Source organism: Anguilla anguilla, chromosome 4 (assembly GCF_013347855.1).
Source record: "Anguilla anguilla isolate fAngAng1 chromosome 4, fAngAng1.pri, whole genome shotgun sequence".
Classification (NCBI taxonomy): Eukaryota; Metazoa; Chordata; class Actinopteri; order Anguilliformes; family Anguillidae; genus Anguilla; species Anguilla anguilla.
Genome location: NC_049204.1, coordinates 23,816,812 through 23,844,771, shown reverse-complemented (window position 1 = coordinate 23,844,771; position 27,960 = coordinate 23,816,812). Strand labels below are relative to the sequence as shown.

General features: G+C 40.3%; 1 protein-coding gene across 4 annotated transcripts; it reads left to right on the top strand.

The window, feature by feature from the left end:
- The first annotated feature begins 6,293 nt into the window (after window positions 1–6,293).
- tpm4a (tropomyosin 4a) lies at window positions 6,294–27,690 on the top strand. Of its 4 annotated transcripts, none has more exons than XM_035413660.1 (9): window positions 6,294–6,755; window positions 10,255–10,380; window positions 22,091–22,224; window positions 22,345–22,462; window positions 22,560–22,630; window positions 23,557–23,632; window positions 24,063–24,125; window positions 24,242–24,311; window positions 26,614–27,690. In XM_035413660.1, the coding sequence occupies exons 1-9, from the start codon at window positions 6,642–6,644 to the stop codon at window positions 26,694–26,696; spliced, it is 855 nt and encodes a 284-aa protein (XP_035269551.1). In that variant the 5' UTR covers window positions 6,294–6,641; the 3' UTR covers window positions 26,697–27,690. The 4 variants fall into 4 exon arrangements, with proteins under 4 accessions (XP_035269551.1, XP_035269550.1, XP_035269553.1 ...); XM_035413659.1 differs by lacking the exon at window positions 26,614–27,690 and adding an exon at window positions 25,581–25,864 and having other exon boundaries at window positions 6,296–6,755; XM_035413662.1 differs by lacking the exons at window positions 6,294–6,755; window positions 10,255–10,380 and adding an exon at window positions 14,743–15,240 and having other exon boundaries at window positions 26,614–27,664.
- The last annotated feature ends 270 nt before the right edge of the window (window positions 27,691–27,960 follow it).

The window sequence follows — 27,960 nt, the reverse complement described above, 5'->3', positions numbered from 1 at the left end:
TCTCAAAACTGAAACCTTCAGACAGATGATGTATTGATGCTGGTGTCTAGATGGTGGAGGGAACAGGACCCTTTCACTAGAAACTCTGGGTCACTAGAAACTCTGGGGCCACTGGGGCAATAAGTGAGAAAAAATGCTTTTCCCCACCATAAAATGCATCTTTACCAACTTTTATGTCATTTCAAGATAATAACTTCAAAAAAAGTAAAAGAATAGCATGGTGCATCATAGTATGATGCAAATTTGTCTGACTTTCACATCTTTTAATTCCAAAACAACATGTTAAAATAGCCCTCCAGATGCATTTTAAAGCCTTAAAAATATTCTATAATGAATAATAATTTGTCTAATATGGTCTTTCCTCCAAAAATGTTCAATATACTACTGAAAATGGCTTAATATCATCTCTTCACCTTTACCCTCTATGCTGGCAGGTACTGTACATCCATGTAACTTTTATTTAAAAAATTACAACTGTTTTTCTTTTAGAATGGGCTCCTTTGCTAACAACTGGAACAAAGTTCCTGCCCCGAGATTGCATCCTGAAACTGTGCATTCTGCCATGTTCAACACACTAAGTGTCACAAAAATGTTACAAACTAGTCAGCTTTCAGTTTACCACATGGCTCTCCTTTAATTTGCACATCTTTGCATCGGGGACCATGTTAGGTTCAACATATTTGTGACATCACAAATTTTGCTCGTTTGTGCACTTTTCCAATTCAGATTTTAGGAAAGTATGGAGATTTGAAGCTCTCTGTCTCCAGTGGAAGGACATGATAAAGGAGCTCTGGTGACAAGTTCTGCACAAAAAATGAATCTGTATACTGAAAGTCTTGCTTCTGAGAGAAATTAGCAATCAAAACATTTTTGAGTGGAGGGGGTCTTTAAGAATAGCGGCAATAATGAGAGAATTCTCTTGGATTAACATTATTCCTGAATGTACTGAGACCTTGAGCTTTTTCTGCTCAAACACCATTGACCCATGCCAGTTTTATATTATGCAGGTTCCCAGTTCAGTCTTCTTGGTCTTTTTGGTTTTTATTCTCACATACCAAATGGAAAAGGGAACAGAAAGACAGAAATAGACGAAAATGCTGGCACCATATGTTTCCAATCTCTAGAAGGCCACAGTCTGTTGCCCTGGCAGTTTTGTATACATTGAAGAGAGTGTGCTGTGTTTGTGAAATTCTGGAGGCTTCCCTGAGGTTAGTTAATCCGTTAAATCTCTTGTTTTTATTCCAACACTAAATGCAAATATTTAAGAGGTAATTGTGTATTAAAATTATATGAAGCATGAAATAAAATGATTTTAAATACACGCTTGGATTGCCATTAGTCTGGTTCTGTACATCATATTGACATATATCAGAGAAGTTAAGATCTGGGAACCCACACATTTGTTCAGAATGCTCATTGAATGTTTATGGAAGATGCTTCTAATTAGTGTTTTACTTTACTTGCACTTTTAAAACTAAGATCATTCCTGTATCTCAAATCTGTTACTTTTTAATGCCTCTCTGTTGATGAACAACCCCAACAGGAAATCCAAAAAGACAAACAGTTTGGAGTTTGACTTATTTGGGGAAAATGTGATCCCAGATGGAAGTGCTTAAAGCTCTAAACTCAGCTGATTGCCACATTGGACACTGGTTAACAGTGTGACATTTTACATTGCCTCTCAAAGCCTTTCTTGGACGCACCCTGGGAACTGTCACTGGGAATAATGTCTGTGTCAGCATTACACATCAGTGTTACCTCACAGTGACCAGTCTCTACATAAGTTTTTCATAGGTAAAATGTGAGAGCATTATTTTTCATGAGAGGGAGGTGCTGGGCGATGGAATAGAAGATGGTCAATTGGACAGAGGAAGAAAATGGAGTGGCTTCTAAGTGACAATTCAGCAAATTTATATTCGAGGGACTGTTTAGTCTGACTTAAAGGGCATGTGTCAGGTAGGCTTATGCACGTATCTCAGATCAATATGCATAGATAGGCTCTAACTGTGGCCTTTTATTATATCAGTGTATCATGAGAAATTATTACCATTGATGGATTGTGAGTATGATCGCCTATACTTTTGATTGCCCTGCTTCATGTGCACAGTGTCTTGGTTTAGAGTACGTTTGGCAAATAGCTAAAAAATAAAACTAACAACTCTTTATACTCTGTATGTATTTATTTAAATTCATACTCTACAAATTCAGGGGCCTCCAATAGCAATAAATGTCTTTTCACGCCATATCTCTCAGCTTAAACATCAGCTTACTGGCATGGGCTGGGGGTCTTTCACTATTGTGGAAAAAGGAAACATTATAATAATAATAATAATAATAATAATAATAATAATAAACTTTATTGATATTGGTATTTTGACCACACACCGTGCCATTCAATGTGTTATACAGAAAAGTGGCATAAGTAAAAACAGACACGTAGAAAGAGGACAAAAATATAACAGTACAACATATATTAAAAAAAACAGTAAATAAATCACTTCATACAAAATGGGATGGACAATAGGAGGGAAGCGATATTCTGCAAGCTCTGACAGGAGCATATTTCACTATGAGATCATTTAAATAGCCAGGGCTGGTGTAATGATTTTAAAATAGGAGTGATCTGTGCACATTTCTTGGTTGTTGTTAGTACCTTGGATGCAGAATTTACTACTTGTTTTTCGTGGAAGGCCGGTGAATAAAACATTGCAATAATTCAGGCAACTGGTTACAAATGCATGCATCAGTTTTTTATATTCTTTGGAAAGGAAAGGTCAAACTTTTACAATATTTCTGAAATGGTAAAAATCTGTTTTTGTTTCATTTCTGATATGCACATCAAAATACAGCTCTAAATATAAGAAGAGGTACTGTTATTTCCCTCTTTATGACCAATACCATGACTGCTGTTTTAACTTGGTATAATTTCAGAAAGTTCTGAGCCATCCACATATTTATGTCTGCAATACAATTTAAAAGAGTGTCAATAGGACAAAGATCATTTGGCATGACCGTTTTATATAACTGGATTATATAACAGTGGAAATTTATGTTGTGTGCAATACAATATTCCCTGATGGGAGAATCTGCAGACTAAACAGAATAGGTTCAAGGATTGAGCCCTGGGGCACACCACACATAACAAAGACTCATGGGGAAAAATCATAAGGAGGAAAAATCATAAGAGAACTATAATATTCAAGACCCAGCAGATTGCTTCTGAACCAAGTTAAAACTGTGCTTGAAAGACTAACCCATTTTTCCAGCCTGGAGATAAGGATTTCACGGTCCACTGTGTCAAATACAGCACTACGGTCTAGAAATACCAGGACAGAATATTTATATTATCTAAATGTACTCTAATGTCATTTACAACTTTAATTACGTGGAAACCAGATTAGAATTTTTTGAAAATAAAATTTATATTTAAGCAATCTGACAACTGCAGGAAGATCAGTTTTTCAAGAATTTTACTCAAGAACATCAAATTTGAGATTGGCCTGAACTTATTAAGAATCGAAGAATCAAGGGTGTTCTTTTTACGAAGGGGCTCAACTATGGTGGTATGATACGTTTTACAAAATGTTTTTTCAGTACAATGGATGCCTTCACCTAACAGAAATCACAAATTTATTGTGTTTTCAGTGATTACACAGCTGTCAATTTTTATAAAATTAATTAAATATTCCCGATTTGTAACTGTAGGTAAATCCAGAAAAAATATGTGACTATTTCAATGACTGTCAAACACTGGCAGGAGACATGCATTAATATTTTAATATTCCTTTATAGAAGTCATGTATACAAGCACACATTTGTTTACCTGGTTTTCATAGCATTACAGTTGTCCTCTACCAGCCTAATGTCAGGAGGGATGCAAATTTAGTACACATAATGTTATTGATAACTAACATCAAAGCTGGTCCTTTGCAATTATGCATGAAAGGAACTTTGGCACAACAATGTGATGTGAGGCATGTAATGATTTGTGCACTGCGGTAATGTAAATTTGTGTACAAAGGCTTAACACGTCGGTGCAAATGCATTATATGAGAGGTAGACACTGCAGAGGGCTTATAGACTTGCGTGCCACGGACGTCTGCTGTGCTGGACTGGAATAATTTCAAGGGGTTGAAAGATCACTTGTGTGACTGCCAGAGGATTGTAGTCTCCACAGAAGACCCACGGCTGCAGAGCCTGTCACATTCAGTGAAAGCCATCATTACCTCCCAGCATGGGTGCACAGTTATGCCAACGCTGAGCTGCAGTGTTGAGTCCCAGAGATAAGTACAAGTCAAATGCCACAGAATCCATCTTTTCAACACTCCAGCTGGAATATGACCTAACAGTGGCCGGCATTTCTGAAATATGATGATGTGCCCCCCCGCCCCCCCCCCCCCCACTATGGTATGTATCTCATCTATTTTTGGTATAATTAAGTAATTACATAGTTTGATTCTGATGCAATGTCTAATTAGTATGTATGTTAAGATTTCCATAATTTAGAGAAGAACATATCTTTATAAATTCATCTTCACATAGATATCAGTTGCTCAGTGGAAACCCATTGAGTCGGATTGGATATCCAAATGTAATAACCAGAGAATATCCAGGTGATTTACATAGTTTGCATTTTACAAATTTCACCTTAAGCCATTTGGGTAAGGCATTGTGCTCAGGATACACTTAGGATTCCAGCAGGGATTTACAATTGCTTGCACACAGCAGTGGCTATGGGAATTGGATCTGAAACCAGCTCTCCTTACCAGCTCAACACCACTGCCTGAAATAAATCTGGCATTCAAGAATTCTCTGTGTGTTCCTTTTGGTTTAAAGAGAACATTCCCACCCATAAATAAGATAAATGAAAGTTCCTCAACGTAAATACCTTGTCCGTAGATGTTTGAAATAGTTTACTTTTTAGCATATCGCTGTTATTATTATCATTATCATAGCTTGGTCCATAGTGACCTCTATTTTTAGATAGTGCAGCTGTTTAGCCAACAAGTTGTGACCAGACAAGTGGGCATGGGGTTCCAGTCCATTGACAGCTTCCCTCCACCACCCAGATCTTTCTACATTTATCCTGTAACATGGGATTCCACAGTCCTGTATTTAAGCATGCAGAAACTCCCGTGTAAATGCATGCAAATAAATCCCCTCCTGGAATAGGAAGCTCTGCACCTTTTTCTGTGTTGAACATACATGTCTATATGTCTACTGTATCTCACGCTCAGCCTAATTCCAACTTCAGACAGCATTTGACAAGCAAGCAGTTCTTATCTTGCTTGGTGCCGGGAATTGGGATGGCAGATATGCCATCTGCCAAGTTACGACTTGGCGGGGCATGCCCCACAACTGTACAGTACCGAGAGTTTGGCACTTTTAAGAGTTTCCTGCAGCAATAACGACAATGACCACAGACTGTCTGCCCTTAAGAACATTAACTTATGTACCTTCTGACCTCATGCAAACAGACAGAATTCACAGACAAATTAATTTTGTTAAACACAGAGCATGATACACAAAGAGAGTCATGAGGAAAAGTTCCGAATAAAAAATAAAGAGTAAGAGCAGCTGCATGCACTTTTCTGATTCAGGAAGAGATGATCTGACAGTATTATTAAGTCTTGATGTAAATAATAAGAAAGAATTGCTAGCATATTTTCTTCCCATTTTCTTGGCAGCCTTCGTTTTCTATGTGGGTTTTTACTTTTTTTAATGATCCAGTTTCAAAGCAGAGTAAGAATAGCAGCTCAGTTCCTCCAAAACCTTGTTACTGGTGTTCATTTTGTGGTGTTGGTGAAGGGGAAAGGTGTGAATAAAACCCAAAATGTCTGGCTGGTGGATCTGGCTGAAAACGTTGGACCAGGAGCAATCTGGAGGTCTCTCCTAGACCTGGGACTTGTGACTTATGTGTCTACTCCAGCAACATCCCTCCTTTTTCATACAGCTACTTAAGTTTAATCATTCCCCCCAGCATTAACGCTTCTTCTTCAATACTCCAGTTTACAGTTGAACAGACATGTGTTTCAATCTGAATGTCCAGTATCTTATCCTTGGTGTTGGGGCTAAATGTGGAAACAGGACCTTTCTCTCTCCTCCAATGTTTTTTTTTTTAATAAAACACAGGAATCCAAATAAGGAGATTGGCTGGGAGCTATGAGAGACTACAGTCCAAGTCATTCCTTAGAAAGGCTTTGAGTGGTTTAGATTTGGGGGGGGGGGGGCACTCTGAGTGGTGGGGATGATGTAGAGAGTGTGTGTCGTGAGGGGGAGGGGGGGGTGGTTCACCAGGGACCAGGACTGTCTCCAAAACCTCCAGTCAGGTTTTGTAGGAGCTTAAATCATTGAGGGCAGCCCTTGGTCTGAGTCTGAACCGCTTTGCGCTACTTGCTCTCTCCTCTCTAACTCTCTCTCTCTCACTCTCTGTCTTTCACTGCCTGTCTGCCTCTCTCCCTCTGTCTACAGACTCAGGGTCCCTGATTTAAAAAGAGCAGGCTCTGCTGATTCGCATTTTAGACCTCAATCTTAGACCCGAGAAGACTGCCTTTTATTTTTTTGAACTATACTTAGTTGTCCATTTTTATTTACTCTACCAGTTTCTTTGCGTCACAAAACACCCAACACAAACAGCCACAATGGAGGCCATCAAGAAGAAGATGCAGATGCTGAAGTTGGACAAGGAGAATGCCATTGACCGCGCAGAGCAGGCCGAAACAGACAAGAAGGCAGCCGAGGACAAATGCAAACAGGTGAGTAGAGGAAGGAAAGGGCATAAACTGCACATAAAACATCCTCAGGTTATGACATGGCACACACCAGGCTTACGGGCACCTCATGGTCCATGGCAAAGTTCAAAGTCGCATTGCTGTAAAAGACCTGCGATGAGATGCCATAGCATGTCACTCTAATTGGACATCTGTAAAAAGCTGTGAAAAAGATTGCTTTTGTTGTTTTTTTCATTAATTATTTTTCTCCTGATAATGAGAAAATTTTGATATTTTAAGGTTTGAATTCCACAGATTCTGCAAATTACCTTTGCTTACATCTCCTGTATTTCCATTAGCCCTACCTGAAATGAAGAGGTGTCACAAATGGGATCTTCCCCATTAGAACAGGTTTCCTAAACTCGGTTGTTACACCTGTTCAATAGCTCTCTGTAGGGAGGAACCTCCCACCTCAATTATTGTTTCTCAGTGTGAACACAATGTAACTCAACAATTATTAACAAAAACTGTAGCTATGTATTTTTGCATTATGAGCAGACATTTAAATCTTGCTAGTAATCAGATGATGTCATAATGTCTTGTTTTTTTCATGTGGTGTTTGAATGAATCACAAGAACTGCTGCTCTTTTTCATATTTCTTCCGTTTTTATGTAAACAGACAATATATGCACTCACAGTCATTACGTAGTTATGAGAGAGAAAAAATTAAATTGAAGACAAATTCAAACATCTTGCAGTATTTCTTCCTCTCAACACAATCTGGGTGACTGAACTACTTTATTTCAGTGTGATTCACCCGCTCACAGTTAGCGTGACCCTTGTACGTGCTTGTTCAATGTATCAAAACCTCAAGGAGCATAGTTAAACAGAGGAAGTTCGAAACAGGCAGAGTGAAAAGACTCCACTGACTCTTCAGGTCACTGGGTCCCACTCAGTTGATTCTGCCAGTGAATAGCGCCCTTCACAAGTTGAGACATCTGTCAGGAGAGAGAAAGCGCACTGACTGCAGTAACACAAGCTTGCGGTGCTGCCGGAGGGAAAAGCAAAGCGAGAAATTGTTGCCGTGGGTTAAACTCACAAGTTTCAAGTTCAGGGAGGACCTTATCCAAGGAGTGGAAAAAGACGCTGATCTTGAACCGCTGTGATCGGATTGCCTTCCATCTGACAGCCAAGGGTCCTTGGGAAAGAAGCACTTAGGGACCAGCCTGAAAACAGGACGCCAGGAATACACAGATATTCCCGACTACACTGTGGCAGCATCTGTCTACTTTCTGCATTTCCCAGTCTGTGCTGCCTGAACCACTTTACATACCCATGTTGAGTAATGCAGCTACTCACTGGCCAGTAAAGGCTCATTTTGTAAATCTATGCTGGCTGCCATGCACATATGCACTTTGGTGCCTCACCCAGAGGCATTGCACATTGTACAAATATACATACTCTCTATAGAAATGTTTGCACGGGGCTGGAATGTAGGAATTTTTGTGGGGGACGAACCGGCCCTAAGGACGTTGGACATTAAGTCGTGTGTCACAGGTGCGGAGAGGATGAACGTAGACTGTAGGACCCGCTCTGGGATTGGCGTGAAGATTGATGTGTGAGCCTGTGCTTGATCACGCTGTGGTTGAAATGCTCCTGGAATGCATTTCCGACCCTCCCCTGTTTCAAGCCGGCGATAAAACCCTACCCTGGAGGCTGAGATGAATCGTCTTGCTATTCTGACCTGCATATTAATAGACACTTCTTTGCTCTGACTATTTTACTAGCTAGTGTAATACCTGAGGCTATAATCAGTCTGACCGCTATGATTATTTATTCCCATAGATTACACATTACCTCACTATTGCCATTTAGGCTAATTACTGATACCAGGCTGGCCAGCAAAGGATGGGCTGCCTCTCTATAGCTGGCTTCCATCCAAAATTTCTTCCCAGCAGAGTGCTTTTTTCCACCACTCATCAAGTGTTCTTTCTTCCCAGTGGGGAATCTTTTAAAAAAAATTTTTTTTTCATTGTTCAAACTTGGTCAATCCCAATTTTTACATTTCCTGTTTTTCTCTATAGTGTATTTGTGACAGAGTCTTGACAAAAAGTGCTATATGAATAAAATGGACCCAAATTGAATTGATATATTGAATACTGGCACTGGCTCTGAAGCACAGACAGCCGTGAGGGCTGTTATCACACTGCCTGACAAGAGTTTCCAGTGCCGGGGAAAAGGAGGTAGCAGCCGTCACCAGTGCTCTGCAAACACCAACTGTATTTTTAGACAACAGCAGATAGTCTGTCAGAATCCAGGAGGACTATCAGAACCACTCCAGGGAGTTAAACAGATGGAGCCATACTTTAGTTAATGATACTTATCATCTGTTGATTTGTGGGTGGCAAGTCAGCCACATACCAGAAGGCTTGTTAGTCCTAACTAAAAATAAATTGAGAATCAAGCACTCCGGACCTGTGGCCCGAGGGAGACCAGACCATGTAGTCACCACTTCCACCTTTGCTGGATCTGCAACTTCAAATCTCCCCAGAGTTCAGAGCTTAAGGCTTTTACTATAAATGAAACCTTCCCCAAACCAGTTCAAAATGGCTGAGGCAATTTTTTAAAATACAGACAGTGCCAGATCCTTGCCAGAATGGTGAAGAACTGTTGCCAGCTCTCCAGGATTTGCCTGACTCAGAAGCTCTAGATGAAGCCATCCAGTAATTGGAAACTGATGCTGAAGGATGCGTTGCTTCAGAAGTGCTGTTCACATGGAAATTGCACAGTGGGGGTGCTGAGCTCCCTCTCTATTTTACATCAGGAGCTCAGCAGTCAACTTTATCATGCCATGTCCAGCACAAAACCACAACTTAAATGAACAGGCATATAATGGATGGTTCTCTATCATGTGGTTTTCTCATGGAATTGAATTTAAAGAACAGGGTGTGCAAATAAAGCCGAACAAAATGAATATGTTGTGATCAGTGTTTTCTTATTGTAGTAAGAAGCGTGTTTTCGATAAGTACACTTATTTATTTCATTCATCTCATCCAATGCTTTTTGAATGGATGTTTGTCTCAGGCAATGAACAAATAAAAGTATTGGAATGTGTGTGTGATGTCTAGAAATGAAACATAAGAAATCATTTTTCTCTTTGTACTGATGTTGAGAGACGTTGTGTCCTTCCAATGACTGTTCTAGACCTTGAAAAGCCAAAGGATATTATTCTATTATATAACAATGCTATCTTAATACTATGCTGTGAGAATTATGGTTCTCTAACTCAGCAGTAGGAATTTTTGGAAGATAATAAAGCCAACCATTAACTTTATGTGCACAGATGTGTGTGTGTGCCAGTGCTGTATAGTCAATTGACAACTGACAGTTACTGAATAACTGAATATTATTGGAACACTCTGAAATTAATAATTAAGCAGTATGAGGTAAGATCATTATGATGTAATGGGACATATTTGGAGTCAATGTAGGGCAGACTGATTTCTAGTCCAGTTCTAATGCACCTTTTTGACACATTTTCTAGCTGGAAGAAGAGCTGATTGGATTGCAGAAGAAACTCAAAGGCACCGAGGATGAGCTGGACAAATACTCCGAAGCCTTGAAGGATGCCCAAGAGAAACTGGAACTGTCAGAGAAGAAGGCCACAGATGTGAGTATTGAAGCCAGAATTGTATCTACGCAGTCTGCCCACATGCACTCCATGACAAACTATACCATTTGGCCCAGTCTCCCCATCCCTCTTAGATACATATCACTCGAACAATAAACTAGCCCTCTCCACCACATGCTCTATTTATAAGTTCATAACAGTTTAAATTAATCTAAAAAAGCACTGAAGCTAAAGTGGTGGGGAAGGTCAGATATAACCAAATGGATCTTTGAGTCCATATTCTGTCAGCATTTCTATGTCTCAGGCTCATATATGTACGGAAGGGGATTAGGGTCACATGTGAAAATTTCTTTTTGAGTTCTGACTTTAAAGTCAGAATTCTGAGATTAAAGTCAGAATTCTGAGAATAAAGTCAGAACTCAGAATTCTGACTTTATTCTCAGAATTCTGACTTTAAAGTCAGAACTCAAAAAGAAATTGTACGTGGCCCTAATCCTCTTCCGTACATATGACAGGCATACTGTCTGAGATTTTAACATCTGTTAGATCACTTATTCACAATTTAGTTTTTCACTTTTTCAAGAAGGGCCATTCCACCCGAAACACAGCTTTAGTCTTGAGGAGTCTGGTGAAGGTGCTTCATATCCCTGTCCATTTAGTCATGAGGAGTCTGGTGAAGGTGTTTCGTATCCCTGTCCATTTAGTCATGAGGAGTCTGGTGAAGGTGCTTTGTATCCCTGTCCATTTAGCCATGAGGAGTCCGCTGAGGGTGCTTCATATCCCTGTCCATTTAGTCATGAAGAGTCCGGTGAAGGTGCTTCGTATCCCTGTCCATTTAGCCATGAGGAGTCCGGTGAAGGTGTTTTGTATCCCTGTCCATTTAGTCATTAGGAGTCCGGTGAAGGTGTTTTGTATCCCTGTCCATTTAGCCATGAGGAGTCCGGTGAAGGTGCTTCATATCCCTATCCATTTAGCCATGAGGAGTCTGGTGAAGGTGTTTCGTATCCCTGTCCATTTAGTCATGAGGAGTCCGGTGAAGGTGTTTTGTATCCCTGTCCATTTAGTCATGAGGAGTCCGGTGAAGGTGTTTTGTATCCCTGTCCATTTAGTCATGAGGAGTCTGGTGAAGGTGCTTCATATCCCTGTCCATTTAGTCATGAGGAGTCTGGTGAAGGTGCTTCGTGTCCCTGTCCGTTTAGTCATGAGGAGTCTGGTGAAGGTGCTTCGTGTCCCTGTCCATTTAGTCATGAGGAGTCTGGTGAAGGTGTTTTGTATCCCTGTCCATTCAGTCACAAGGAGTCCGGTGAAGGTGCTTCATATCCCTGTCCATTTAGTCATGAGGAGTCCGGTGAAGGTGTTTCGTATCCCTGTCCATTTAGTCATGAGGAGTCCGGTGAAGGTGCTTCGTATCTCTGTCCATTTAGTCATGAGGAGTCCGGTGAAGGTGCTTCATATCCCTGTCCATTTAGTCATGAGGAGTCTGGTGAAGTTGCTTCATATCCCTGTCCATTTAGTCATGAGGAGTCCGGTGAAGGTGCTTCATATCCCTGTCCATTTATTCATGAGGAGTCTGGTGAAGGTGTTCGTATCCCTGTCCATTTAGTCATGAATGATGAGCTGAGGAAAACAGACAATTCCACGTCAGTCCACTTCTCAAGAGAGGTGATGCCTTCATTTAAGCAGCAATATAAACTGCATGTCAACTTTGTTAATAGAGTAAGAAACTTTCCACTCCATACTATTTCATATTTTTGTAAGGACATAAATTTAACCTTGAGCTAGAAAACAAAAATGCAACAAATAAAATGTTGCTAATAGGCTAAAACACATCATATCAGCTTTGTAAATAATAGCTAAGTCATTCGTGGGTGCTGCTACTGAATCCATAACATATTAATACCAGCAGCTCTGTGGAGCAGCACATAATCGACTGCAGTATCACCCAGGGAGGGAGGAATTTGATTGGTGGGTAGCTACCCCCTCTGGCCAATCAGGCACTTGCACTCTGCCAGTGTGCTGGTCTGACAAAAGGACTGAACCAGCTCAACTGACGGAAGTCACAGTAAAAGAAGTTGCAGCCAACAACAGCATGTGTTTCAAAGAAGTGAGGTCTGTTCTCTCTCTAATTGACAGAGAAGGAGGAGGTTGAAGCAATGAAACTGGCTTAAAGGGATAGTTCACTTTTTGGACATAAATTTTGTTAGGTACACTAGTGTTTAGCGCGACTATCCCTTTAAGAATAGAACTAAGTCATTCTAAATTGGAAAAATATCAATACAAAATTAGAGTAAATTCCTAACACATAAGCACCTTGGGTCCATTATCTCTTGTGCAACAGTTACAGTTAGACTTAATAAATAAACATCTATGGTGGCATACAGATAGCAAAACATTAGAACATTAAAACGAGGAACACCTAATAAATAAACGTAAAAATAAGATACACTTGATAGAATGCAGCACACCAGTTTCTCTTTAGTTAATCCAGTGGCAGTACAATATTATATAACTTGTAAGATGGAGACTCCATGTACCTCCATGGGTGCTTTAATGCTGGGTAAAATTGTCACTTTGATCCTCCTGTGTTCTCATTTCCATGCAGAAACTCAAACGTATTGTCTGAGTTTTCGGATTTCCCTGGGAAATCTACAGTTGTGTCCCACACAAGGAAGGAAAAGGATTACTGGGCTTCAGGGCTGTCAGTGGAGCCTTCTGGAGACTTGCCTTCCCTTGGAAATAGTCACTGGACTGCAAGGGCTAAATACAATTCATTAGGATGTCAATGAACAACGTGGTACAGCTCTATTCACCATGCCATTCGACAGAGGGGAGGATAGGATACAGGGGACGTGATAAAGTTTGCATTGAGGGAGTGAGTTGTGTGACGAAACGCTGCGTTTGCAGCCGTGTTACTGATAAGCCCACACAACCGTGGGGAGACCAGGCTCCACTCGCTGTGCAGCAGCTCAGGAATTCCAGGAATGTTGCTAGAGCAAACAGCAAGCCCCACACTCCTGTGTCTAATGAAATCAATGCTCGGTGCTTTCCGGTGGGTAAATCGCAGAGCCATATTCTTCTGAGCAGTATCCCGCATTTCCATCAGACAAAATAACAGAGGCCTTAAATGGCAACCAGCTGAATTTTCTCTCCCCCAACCGAACAGAGCAATGGGCATAATTCTGCACTACTATATTTATTCCCCTGAAAGTACAGCACTTAAACAAATCCCACTCAGTCATGGCTGCATAACAGTCTAGAGGGGAAACTGAAGTTTTTCCTCCTGTAATTAGAACATACATAGTTTCTGTCAAAGATTGAATACATCAGCCATTTGCAGTTCACAATTGTGTATTTTGTCAAATGACAGTTTGTTAAGATGGGAAGCTGGAAACTATATACACCCCGACTCCGAACAATGAATGAAAGAATTAAGGAAATTTCTAACTGCATGAATAGTACATCAATTTTTTAAACACAAACTGCTGAAAAGATACATATATAGCACCTATTCATTTATACATTTTGAATGGTCCTTGAAAGCCATTGACTCTGAACCTTTTACAAGAGATCCATTATACAAATTATTGTGAGAAATCAAAACCATGTGAGAGCATGCCGCTGCCCAAAGATTTCAAGTGAAGCCAGCATACAACAGAAATCACGTGACATTCCTAACATTTGTAGAGCAGCTTGAGTTCCTTGGATCCTGTAACTGCTGTGTGACAGTTACAGCGTGATGCAAGGACAATAGTCAATTGTCACATTCAAGCACACAAGGAAACAACACTCAATAGCTACATTTAGTTTGGATTTTCTGGATTGTTATAATTGATGCACATATTCATTTATTAATTCGTTCCTATTATTGATGGTAACTTTTTTGTACAGTTATACAGACTCATTCATACATACAAATATGCTGTACATTCAGGGTAAGTACTGTGACCAGGGATAAAAAACCACACTCAGATCCTATTGGGGGATGTGTATGAATGCCCTGGGCACTTGGCTGCAGTATTGAATGGTCCAGGCTTGCGCATTTCATCACATATCCCAGTTTGATAACTAGTCTACTGTCAATACACAAACGATCGGAAATATTGGAATGACATGTACCAGTACAATGGACAACCAAATAAACTTGATAAATACAACGTAGGACATAGTAGTAATAGTATGCATCTCTTTTCTCTTATTTGCTAAAATGTGAAAACGAAGATCCTCTTGACTGCAGCGGTAAAACGAGAACATTCACACACTCTCCTCGGAAAAGCATCATCCAGGCACGCCCCGCCTCCTACTGAAACCGTGACCTCATCTGAAGCGCACTTCTCTTCAGGATTGGAGGATTTAGCCTTAACTTTCTTGAACAATCCTGCCTTTCTATCTCCCCTTTCCTAACTAGAACGCTTCGCCTCTCTAACGCGTTAATATTGCATTCCAAGGATTAAATGACACTGTGAGAGTAGCCGTTTTGTACTTTCATAAAGCTCTTTGTACTGAACTGAGGCAGAATTTCCATTTGGGAAATAACTAGCTACTTTTTTTGGTCTAAATCAAACTTTCTTTTGCACTTGAGAGCCGATTAAGAGAAATATTTTTGCACCAAAGATTTTTTATATTAATTTTTCTTACAATTTGTTGATACTATTTAAATATATTTACACTTTTATACATTGATTTGTATTAAAACCGTTTTGGCAGAGTTTATTTTTGTTTTCAACAAAGTTTAGGCTATATTTTAGATCAGTTCTATCCTATATGATGATGGCAGGTCTGAATTCTTTGGACGCAGTTAAACGAAAAATCCAGACTTTACAGCAACAAGCCGACGAAGCAGAGGACCGAGCCCAGATTTTACAGAGAGAGTTGGACAGTGAACGGGAACTTCGAGAGAAAGTGAGAAAAATATTTACTCTTCCTGCTCACTCGATTGCTTCATGTGCCTTTCTGTTTTCTTCGTTTCGTTGAATAGGTTTTTTGTTGTGTAAACGTGGATAGTTAAAATGTTGAATTTAAAAAAAAAATTGCCACGCACATTCATTGATCATCCGGTACAGGGTACAGAGTATGAGTATAATGCAAGGCGTTGGTCTCTATAAAAAGTGAAAATGAACCGAATCCCTGAAGGTCCTAGCGCGTGCCTCGTACTTAGCGGTTCTAATTGTCGTGTGCCAGGGACCGTTTATTTTCGACATCAGAGGCACTTATGCTTAAACTTATGTCGTTATTCCCTTAATGTTTACTCTATGGGGGTTTGAAACTGGTACTGAAACAAAAGTACGACCGTTGTTTTCAATAAGCTTTGTTTGCCGTGACTGTTACTTAGTTACCTTCTACAATGGTAGATTTGTCTGTTTTGTTTTCAGTTTGAATTCTTCTGAAGTATAGTGAATTTATGTTACATTACATTCCTTTCAGTGTTTCAACATAATGCATAACTTATTGCAGGTTATTTTATAGTAACTTATTTAATCTATGAGTAACTTTAACTTCAGAGCACTGTTTGACGTTGAAATCTGTTATTGGCAGTTAAGTTAATTCCAATCCTTATAATAACAAGAATCGTATTACTTGTTTTAAAGACAAATCCAGTAGCCTACCGACTCAGTTTTGATTATGTAATATTGCTGTGGTAGCCATATCTGGCACTTTACTGGTCATGTACATTGAATTTTCAAGATCTAAATAGTCCTCAAAATAAAATGATATGGTTTTTTTTGAATAGTTTAATAGGTATTCAGCATTTCCTCTACCTGGTTAGTCTGTTGGACATTTTATAATAATTGTGAGAAACTTCCAGGGGTTCTGGTATGTATATGTTTCCCTTGGAAAGAAATCATGGAATTATGCATTCACTGCCTTGACAGTGAAGTGTGTTTGGGAGGACTCTTTTCTTAAGTAGTATAACAGATTAATAGGAAGGACAGGGACCTCATATTTGAAAAATGTGATTCAGGATTTGGATGAGGTTTATGGTGTGTTGTGCTGTTTCCATAAGTGGTGTGGTGATGTAATGTAAAGATTGCAGAAAGAGGGCCAACACTAGTGCATTTCCCCCAAGAACCCTGTTTTTTAAACTGTAATCTGTCCAGAAGTGATCCTCAAATCATAATTTAATCAGTTACACAATTGATCATACTGTACTCAATTAGACATTGAAGGCATAAGCAGGGTTTCCTTGTGAGATCTTTCTGTTTAGGTCCTGACCTGACCCCCAGGTGAGGTGAGGTGGCAGTCTGAGACATGCATTGATGAGTATCAAACCTGATGTTCACAGATGAGCACAGACAGGATGACATATTGCCACTCCACTGGGAAGCAAACTGCTGCCCTTTCTAAACAGGGTCCTATCACTGCTAAGACCGTGTACTCATGTTAGATTGGTCCCTTTCTTTAATTGCACACTCTTGAACATTGAAGCTCATCTTTACCACAAGTCATTAATGTTGTACTTGTAATCAGCTGTATACATGAAAATGGTTTATTATACTTTGAAAGGGTCTAGGGGGTTATAGGTTAGTGTGTAATGTGGCATTCTAGCTTTATATGATGTCTTGCCACATTATATTTTTTGACTAATCTGCAGAATAGAAACACTTTGTATCACTCTCCATCTTAAGTGCTTTTTGGTAGATCTTTTTTAATGTTTGTGTGAATAGTTTATTCTAGCCTTCATCATTATAGGCTCTTTGAAAAGACTGTTAATGTTGTATGTACCTGATTATTTCTGAAGTGGTCCTCATTACTCAGAGTTAATCCTTGTAACTTATATGCACTTTTTAAGTCTATTTCAAACCTCTCCTGAATAAAGAAATGGTCTGGATGTTATGACGTAAGTTCTCACCATGGCCTTTGTCTTAACCAGAAATTTGTTGAATTTGTTGCGGTTTTTTGTTGTTGTTTGGCACCCACTGCTTTAGAGATGCTGGCACTCTGTTCTTCAGATGATTATCCCTCCCCATTTGTAACTCTACAAGGCCTTCCTATAGAGGGAGTGGTGGCCACACTAAATGTTCCACCAGCTTAGCCTCTTCCTGGACTCTGCCTCTCAGGAACTGCCCCAGGACGCTGACTGCCTGTTTTACTATTGTGCTTCCTGTCCTCTCCTAAAGCCCAGATGACTGGTCAGATAAGCAGAACCTTTCAAAACCTGGATCCATTCACTTTACTGGGCTAGGCTACATCCTTCCCTGTCCTGTGTGGTTCTGCAATATACAGGAGGGGTTTGCAGCTACTAATATTTCAGTGTTTTGTTTTAATTGGAAACTGTGAGTCAAGTGCTTGGCTAATGCTACATGCTATTTATTTACAGCCTAAGATTTGCTGAACTGTTAAGTCAGAGTATATCTCCATTACTACACTGAAACGTCTGAGAAACGTTGATATTCATAAAACTGATTTCAAAGCATGACTGAAAGGCCTGAAGCTCTGGTGGAGCTGTTAGATTCTGCCATGTAATAGGTCAGTTTTCTTTGTGAGTTGGCCTAGCAATGAGCATTTATCAACGGATACTTATGGGGAAAAAGCACGGCAAGCATTTTCAAATACATCGGCCAAGATGTGACAATAAAATTACTAGGGCTGAGTTTTCTGGGAAATATAAAAGCCAGTCGATAAATTCCAGAGGCATAACATGCTTCACTTTTCTTCACCGGAAGAAATGTTTAACTAAGTCAAGACGTCTTCCTCTTCTTAATGTCCAGTAGGGCAGAAGGTCAGTAGGACCGGTTTATTCTCACAGTGTAGCCCATAAGAACACAGATGTACATATACTGTGCTTCTGAAGGCTACTCGTCCTTCTTTCACTTCATATTTCACTGGGACCGGCAGTGTGGGAACAGGGCCACTTTCCATATTTAGCTTACAGTAAACTTATATGGAATCCCACACACCACTTGTCGGTCCTTTAGAAACATTAAGAACCATGCTACAGTCTGGAGTCAAGGGATTTTAACTCTGAAGATTCCCTTGCATTAACAGTGGTGATGACTTTTGCAAGCTTGAATGCAGTTATATATCTGGGAAGCATTGCGATGTATGAGCTAAGATGTTAGATTTATAAGTGCTATTTTAACCTGATTTGGCATGAACCCTCTGCTGTTCATAGGGCTGTGGTCCTGGTTTCTGGTGAAGAGCTGAATGAGCCTTGCTTGTCTTCACTTGAGCTTTTTAGGAAGGAAAGTTCTGAAATAAACAAGTGCTCTGACCCTGCCTTTATGTTTTCTTGTTTTTTGCTAAGTTTGGATTCCTGGCTTTTTCAGGCTGAAACCACACAGCTGGCTAGCACTGACTAGAGCTGCAAATATGGTAGCACTTAGTGAAAATGAATGTGAATTAATTCATTATCCTGTAGTCTCAATCTCATTTGCATTGGTACTGTGTGCAGGACTGTGGGAAATGGAACATGCGACTGAAATTTATAGGGCCCCTTTTCATATCTCTCCCTAACTGGGCTGAATCTGAGAGCCACTTTGCCTGCAATGCAGATGGGGTTGTAAGAGAATGGGCACAATTCATAATGCACCTGATGGAATATATGCATATAAATGTGAGCCTTTTGGTTGTGATTAAACCACTATGCAGACATGCGTAGGATAATTAGATTCCTCATCTCACTCAATCAATTTTGCTTTTACTCTCTTACTCAATGCTAGCAAAGGCATTGGAGTTAGACATTTTATACCCCTACTTTCTTTAGCTGTGAATTTAAATAACTGAGATAAAGGAGAAAAAGTGCTGATAAGGTATCACAGCTATATGTAGCACGTGACAACCAATAGCAAGAAAGCTGATATACTCTGAGTGTGATACTATTGTGTACTCAAGGGAGGACAAAGCAGCATTCACAGCCTCCCAGCTGCAAATGAACATGAAACACTTTGAAGAGGCTTCGTTGTGGATGTTGTACCACAGGGCTGAGAGGGGTCTTCCTGAAGAACTAGCAGTGTGCAGAGTTATTGTGTCATGGGCTGCCAAGTATGTCCAGTGACCTCCATTACAGATGGCTTTTGGCATACACTGGCTACCTCTGACTGTTTTTTTAAAAAGTCAGTTTAATTAAAGGCCACAGAGAGCAGCAAGGTCACTTTGTTTTCATTGCTTGTGCAGAGGAAGTATCTTTTTATTAATATAATAATCACTGTTTTATGGCATACAGTTTCTGGCTGAACTGTTTGTGAACCATACATTTTAAACTTTAGTATAATATAATGAACTTTGTGGCACTTATCATTTTATCATCTCTAGAATTAATTCAGCACATTTTGTTAGATTATTTTAAGTAGCTTTATATTTGCAGTTAAGTTAGACATTTCCTGTATTTATTTTAATTTGACTTAATTGTATTATTATTATTATTATTTGCTCAAAAGTTGTTCTTCTGTATTTAGGGACAATTTTGTGTCATGTGGGCATGACAGATAAGTAGGGACTGCCAGGCTGTCCCTGTCGTTGGTATCTGTCTTATCCTGATTCCCTTTCGTACAGATGGTTTCATTTAGATTTTTCTGTGATTACTCTTACATCTTCCTGACATTCTACCACAGACCTTCTCTGGAGTGTGTTTTACCATATAAGGCATACAGCCCTGGCAGCCGTAGAATGCAGTGAGTAAGTAAGGGGGCGTGGCCAGTGAAGGCTTTTTCTTCCCCTTTGAATGGAGTGACACAGTGGGGAAGGGGAAAGAAAGGATGCAATGTGGGTTGATTTCCTGTTTTAATATTTTCCTTCAACATTTTGTGTCATGTGTAAAAGTTCATTTCAGGACGTCTGTAGTCTTTATGATTATTCTGAAATGTATCACAGATGTTTGTGTCACAGTTTGTGAGAGATTTGTATCTCTTTGCATAAAAAAGTATTTGTGCTTGTCGTAAGTCCTGAGATTTATACAGCAGTACTTAAATAGTGGGTGTTTAGCTGAAAAGGTTTGTATATATTAAAACCTAGCTGTTATTTTTCCGGGCCAAGCCTAAGTGATGGCAGATGGCAGTTTAGGCTTATTTATGCTCACACTGAAACAGGAAGACAGAAAGAGAGACTGCAACGCTATCACTGTTGCCAGGTGTCTGACAGGAAGTTGGTAGATGAATGCCATTTTAAACTTTTTCTCAGATTGCTGAAACTCACCCATTCTTTGTTGTATTCCCCCTCTCAGTGCAAAATAAATGTACAGGCAATGTGAACTGATGCTATCCTGGGGTTATATCCATATAAATGTCTGTGGACATTTGCATACTGAGACTTTACATCAGTTAATTGCCTATGGAAAAATATTCTCTTTTTTTGACTGAAAATATGGTAGCTGTTCATTTAGAAGTAATATGTATCTGCCAAAAACTGAGAAATAGCTTCTCAGTGGAATTTTGGTTTCACCGCCCTTTGCTACTGTAACTATCTTGGTAAAAAAATGTGGTTATGGATCGGGGATTGACAGTCCACCAGTGTATTTTTACATCAGTCATGGTTTCCTGTTAGTGACTCTGCATCTGCATTATGTGGGGAAATTCCGTCGCCTTTCATAGCAGCTTTAATGGGTTTGCAATGCTTTGCTTCAGAGGGTGTATGTAACAAAGACAATCTGACATTAATACTGAGCACATGTTGCATTTTACCACCCCTTTCTGTGTGCTCATCCACAGTGTGGCATTTAGCTGAGACCTTCCTGCTTAGGTCCTGCTTCACCCCCGCCCCCCCCGTGCACACGTCACACTGCATTAAGTCGGCCTTGAAATGTGGAGAGCTCAAGTAATGGCGCATGTGCCACCGTTCAGGAAGTAATGCCTTTACAGAGCCAAGAGTTTCCACAGAGAAACTGACCAGCCCGTAGACCGAATATTCAGCCCATGAGCGAATGGAAGGGAGCTCTTTGTGGATTTCCCTAATTACAGTTTTCCCCTGTGCTCCTTAAGCCTCCATCTTCTCTGAGGCCTGGTTTTGCATGCCTCACATTCAGCTCTGTCTCAAGAGTTCTGCCTTTGGCGACTTTCTGTAGAACTTGGCACATGACACAGGTAGTGTAACAGATGTTAATGTGTGATTCCCTGGTCTTTTTTTTTTTACAGCGTTGCTTATAATTATCAGAGTGGAGTAATCACTAAGTGTGCAGCTTGGCTTAAGGCTCTCTTGCTGGTCTTGTGGCATGGACTTGCTCAACTCGATATTGTTAGGCTTGTATTGTGTCCATTCTCTGAGTTAAACTGCCTGTGAGGTAGATGTGTTCAGGAAGGGAACAAGTGTTTGTTTTTTTCACTTCATTGTTTATTGTTGTAAGAGACCCCTATGCTGTCCAGCATATTCAGTTTCACCCAGGATGTCTTGCTGACCGGATGGGGAAATTCTGTTTCTTTGTTTATTAAGTGTTCCTTTCAATCAAATTTCATCACATTGAAAAGCTTACTTGTTGTTGTTTATGGTGTTGTGGTATTAGGTATAGACGTATTGGTGACTTTCCTTTGTGAGTTTTTTCTAGTCAGTCATTGGAACAACTGCTGGTACCCTAATAATGTGATACCAAACTCCACCTTCTATCCCATCAAATGAATATATAGGGAATAACCAGACCTCACCCTTTTCAGGTTAATTTCTGCATACTGGCTGATACATGGGCGTGAATGATCCATTTGCTTCCGTGCAGGATTGCTGCTGTCCAGAAAGGCAATCCTCTTCACATGATCTTTAGCCTAGAGGTCACACTGCTGTAAGCATGTCCTGATCCCCGTGGTGACCTCTGACTTCCTCTTCCTCCCAGGCTGAGGGGGATGTGGCAGCTCTGAACCGTAGGATCCAGCTGGTAGAGGAAGAGTTGGACCGGGCCCAGGAGAGGCTGGCCACGGCGCTGCAGAAGCTGGAGGAGGCCGAGAAGGCAGCTGATGAGAGCGAGAGGTCAGTAAAGGTGGCTCGAGCAAAGGATTCTTGGATTGTATGCTTGCCTGCCATTGGTTGGCTGACCTAAATTTTTGCTTCTTGCATGTCCTCAACGGTTCGCTTTGTGTTTTCCGACAGGGGCATGAAGGTGATTGAGAACCGGGCGATGAAGGATGAGGAGAAGATGGAGATCCAGGAGATGCAGCTGAAGGAGGCCAAGCACATTGCCGAGGAGGCAGACCGCAAATATGAGGAGGTCAGTGTGGAGTCAGCTCCCTGCAGATTTAAAAATGTGTCTGTGTCATGGTTCCGAAACCCTCTTTCCTACTCAACCTTTTCTTGGCCTGTCACAGGTGGCGCGTAAACTGGTTATCCTGGAGGGGGAGCTGGAGAGAGCTGAGGAGAGAGCAGAAGTGTCAGAGCTGTAAGCATTGCACATTCTCCTATCACTGCATGCTGACGCAGTGTTGGGACCAGGGGTGTAGCACAAAATTCTGAGCCCTGTGTAGGTGCAGTCTCTATGGGCCCACTTAAAACTGTAGACCAAAACCATCTTTTTAGTTCTTTTGAGCACCCATCCCCCCCCCCCCCCCCACCCACGCCTTGGAGCCTGGGGTTGTCAGTTCCACTATTCCCCCACTGTGATGCCCCTGGCTGGGATATTGTGAATTTGCATGATAACTGACTTGCTTGGAACTTAGTGAATTCTGCATTTATCCATAGGAGCACAAGCTGTTTTGTAGCATGACTGCAATCCACATTGATGCGGACTGCTTAAATAAACATGTTGTACATAGATGCAACAGTACGTTGATATGGGACATGTCTAATTGTAGGCTTCAAAACCTTGACTTATCAGATCTATACCATCTGTAGACAGGGGCATATAATTCTAAGCTTTAAAACTACAAATGTTGTCAAGCTGGAAAGTACTAGAGTCCAAGATAAAGCCACATCAGCAGCAGAACTCTGCTGGAAGGCTGTCGCACAGGGTGTGTGCACTCAACATGATGTTATGCTGAACTGGAGTTCGAATATCTTTTGAAGCTTTAAATGCATATTGTGACTAACAATTGCATCTGGTCTTCTAAACCACAGTCTGTTTTTCTCTCTCCCCTTTTTAAAGAGAGTCAGGAAGTTGGACAGCAGGAAATGGCTCCTCTTAAGGACTTAGTCAACTCATTTGAGCCGTAACAGATGTGTGCTGTACCGCAGTCCAGTTCCCAGATTACTGTCAGTTTTAAGTTGAACAGCTGGTCTAATGGGAGGGCATAAGCAGGGGCCAGTGTGCATGGAGTGATTGGTCGAAAAATCTCAGAGCTGTCTGTTGGTCTCTGCCCATCTTTACAGCAAATGCAGTGATTTGGAAGAGGAGTTGAAAAATGTCACCAACAACCTCAAGTCTCTAGAAGCTCAGTCTGAGAAGGTAGTCAAAACTCCTTTCATTTTCTTCTGATTCATGTTTGAATGTACACATGCTCAAGACCCTCTGGAATTACACAGAACTGGCTCTCTGTCAGTCTGCTTTCTTGTGATTCACAATCCACTTTTATCTGTTTGGTAGGTATTGTACTTGAATCAATTACATATAAGGCAGCTGTTCATGTTGTAAACTCTTATCACTGCCCCACTCTGTGTCGACGTCACAAAACAGCATACTCCCCTACACTCATGTCAACATCACAGTCATTTCACCAGGTCATGTGGAAAAAGATAACTATTCAACAACAGGGCAATGTTTACCATGGAGTCCACAGCTTCCTGCGTAACAGTAGAAACAACATTTTCTACTACTGTGTGTATGCGCGTGTGGGTTGCTCTTAGGTTACAAAAACCACTTTCCTGTTATTTTTCAGTACTCAGAAAAAGAGGACAAGTATGAGGAGGAAATCAAGGTGCTCACTGACAAACTGAAGGAGGTAAGGTTCTATGCTCAGTGTCCAGAGCATTGCTGTGAGAACGTGCTTCATGATGAGGCTGAGATAGAGTGCCCGCCCCCTGTGCTGACCCTGCCTCCTTCTATGTCTCGCCCCAGGCTGAGACTCGTGCAGAATTTGCTGAGAGGACAGTGGCCAAACTGGAAAAGTCCATTGATGACCTGGAAGGTATGAGCAGTGTTTTTCCTGTGGAGACAAGTGACATGGTTTCAGCCTGTGGCGTTGGCCTAGGACAGTGGTTCCCAAAGTTGGGGTGCAGTCAGGGTTGAAGGGGGAAGAAAAGTACCATTAGAAACCAAAAAGGGAACAACATCTAAAGTTGTTGGGGGATGGGGGAATAAAAAATGTCCTATTATCAAAGGGATAAGGCCTGATTAAAAACATTTTGGAAGCCCTGGCTTAGGGGAATTTCTTAAATGTCAAATATGTCTTTTACTCTGTTGCCAATGTACAAAATGCTGTAGACCAGATATCTATTGTAAAAGAGATTTCAGTCTCAATGGGTGCAGGTATGGGTACACAAAGGCTAAGAAAAGAAGACACAAGATAATTTGGGAAATCACAGCTTTTACTCTAAATGAATTATTTGCATTAGTGAGAGATTTTTTTGGAGAAACTCAAACTCTGCAATAAAATCTTCACTGTTACTTTTTGTATCTTCCTCATAAATGTAGATAGATTAGCTTTGGGTAATTGCGATGATGCAGGGCTTTTGTGGATGTACATCTGCAGGTTACAAGGCTGTGTTGAGGCTACTTTTTATTTTGTTTTCAAACCCTTGAGAGTATGCAAACTGGCTCTAATTACTCATTACTGACATTTAAACTGATAGAGTTGATCAAGTGGTGTGATGTTTCCACTGTCTGGAACACTTATCTTTTTAAAAGATCATTCTATTTATGACACTGTGGATGTTTTTGCAAGAAACTAGCAAAATAGTTCCAGGAGGAAAAGATTTGATTCAGTTCAAGAGCCAACAAATTTATTATAGCAGACAAAAAGCACCGAAAAAATATTTATGCTTATTAGTACAGCGATTCTCGATGCTTCGATATGAATATTGTTTTTTCACAAATATTCCAAATATAGGTGACCTAAAAGATATTACTTTATTATAAACCAATACTAATTGTTTTGGCTATGGGTTGACTACCACTGTGACTAGTAACAAAATAATATTGTGGAGCTATGCACCGAGTATACAACCTATGTTCCAGTTTCTATTAGCAAGAGACCACTTGAATTGAGTTCCTCCGTTGTTATTAAATGTGTATTTTTTAACAAACCTTCTCTTTCTTCTACTGACCTGTGCCATTTCTTCTCTTTTCTTTCCCTTAATCACCATTTCTCTTTCATTTCCTTGCCTCTGCTATTGCTGCCTCTGATCATGCTACTGAAACTGCTGCATCTCTCTACCTGCTGGCCATTGACCTTCAGATGAACTCTATGCTCAGAAGCTGAAGTACAAGGCTATCAGTGAGGAGCTGGACCACGCCCTCAATGACATGACCTCCTTGTAGATGACCTTTGCCCTTTCAGCTTTTGTTGAGAGCACCTGAATTCCTTCTGCATTTCCTCACTGCTGAACCTGCCGTGTTTCCTGCCATTTTGAAACACTGGCCTCTCTCCTGCTCTCTGTGCCTTCTCACTGTCTACCCACCTTGTGAGAAAGCCTGTAAATGAAAGCTTTAATAAAGTGCTTTCTGGCCTATGAACTTTTATTTTCCTCTGATTTCCTTCTTGCTTTCAAATTCAACATTCAGAAATCTATTACTGCTTTTCTTTACTGCTGTGTAACCCAAGGTCAAAAACTTTACAAGCCAAACTGAGACAATAGCTTGTATAAGTAAATGTATTTGAAAAGGTGAAGTTTATGAAAACTCAATATTCCACATAATTACCTTATATCTGTACTTTCCATATGCATTGGACAAACACACTACATGGTGTTTTATTTATGTGAAGGAACAGTTTGTCCGTGGTATATGCCCACTGCTGCAGTATTTGACATGCATGCCACAGCACACTCAAATGCCCTTTGTACTTGGTCAGCTGATATCAGCTGAATCTAATGCATTGTTTATATTAGATGATGGTGCAAATGCAAAGAATATGCTTCACAAATCCATAAGACAGCAGGAATTCAAACGACATTCACATTCGGTGTCACCACATACTTTTGAGCTGTTCAAACCACTTTGGCCTTGTACTTAACCAGTGGTTGGCAAGGTTTTGCATAGAAGTTTTAGCCTTTAGCTTGGACAGAGCTGTTATGTAAAGCAGATGATAGATACATAAAAACTCCATTTGCGATAGTGTAGACTGTTATCTAAGACATTAGCTGTCGCACAAAAGCTTTTGAGCTATATAGGAAATTACCAGACATTGCCACCACTATTTCTTAAGCTGGTCATGTGGTTTTTGGTATTTTTCTGTGTTTCAAAGATTACTTACTGAATTTGTTTTCCAGAAAAACTGTCAAGTGCCAAAGAGGAAAACTTGGGAATGCATCAAGTCCTGGACCAGACACTGCAGGAGCTGAACAGCTTATAAAAGTAAAAAAAAAAAAATGAAGAGGGAGCAGAAGAAAGTTCTAGCAACATTCCATGGATATTCAGTTTCATTCCACATTTCAGTCTGTAACGTCTTATTCCCAGGAAAAAGAGGGGATTCACTCTATGTCTGTATTTGCAATGCTTCTTTTCCAAAGTCACAGCTTTCTCTCTATTGTGTCTCCACTGAAATGTAGAGTACATTCCACCCCCACACACCCAGGTCCTCCTAACAGATGTTTACAGCATTGAGTTACCCTAGCGTTTACAAAGCAGCACATACAGAGACTGGGGATGAGTTTAGCACTCATGTTGAGAGTGGGGGACAGCTCTTGGGAAGCAGAAACACTTCAAGCGGCTGGTTGCAAGGTTTAATTAGGGGGCTCTTCAGCTTGGAAACATGTTCAACCAATGGGACCAAAGAAGGACGTTATTGAAATATTGAAATAGGTTTTTTATGTTACATACACCTCTTCGGGACCAAAAATAAAATAATTTATGCTCCACACATTTTAGTTTTGTAGATGTGAGAGGTCTGCCCATCACTTTCTCTCTAAGGTGTCTGTCAATCCCACTCACTGGTCATGAGGGCAACTCTGCATTTCAATGTCAATGGTCTAAATGAAACATTCCTGGTGTTTTATGTAGGGGGAAATATATACGGAACCAAAAATACAGCACTGGAATCACAATCTAGTGAATAATGGATACCAGTTGTATATAGTAGATGGTAGATCGTCCAGAATTAAAGCACATTTACTCCTTCAGAATTTTACCACTGTTCTGCTGGAGAACTCAGAACCAAAGTATGCAGTCTGGACTGTTAGACCAGGACAAAAACTTCATCTACAATTGTGGTTTTTCTTTTTTGTTTTTAATATTCAGGTGAGAATGCTTCTCTTTATTGGGCCATGGAACAAGTGCCTCTCATTTGTCTCACTGAATCCTGTATTAAACTTTTTCACTTTCCCAGCTTTCAATCTAATAAATTTTTACAAAAAAATTTTTTGTATTCTGGTACATACAACTGAGGTGATCTTTTTAACTTCCAAAAGGGAAGATGTTGTCTACATGAAATACTCCAGATGCAATATGTGAACACTTTCTGACATTTGGACACTATTAAGCAAAGGTAAATGTACAAAAATGGAATTCCATCTGCCTTTTGAGTACACATATATATTCACATACATGTATACGTACATACAGATGGGCATACTATGTGTGTTTCCTCTTTACAGATGAGATTTTAGGGCCTATAGTTT

What these genes read in the sequence shown, in the direction of transcription:
- tpm4a (XM_035413660.1), top strand. Translation starts at nt 6,642, where the DNA reads ATGGAGGCCATCAAGAAGAAGATGCAGATGCTGAAGTTGGACAAGGAG. An exon ending in GCAGCTGATGAGAGCGAGAG is followed by an intron (nt 22,225 to 22,344) that starts GTCAGTAAAGGT and finishes GTTTTCCGACAG; the next exon opens with GGGCATGAAGGTGATTGAGA. An exon ending in TAGAAGCTCAGTCTGAGAAG is followed by an intron (nt 23,633 to 24,062) that starts GTAGTCAAAACT and finishes GTTATTTTTCAG; the next exon opens with TACTCAGAAAAAGAGGACAA.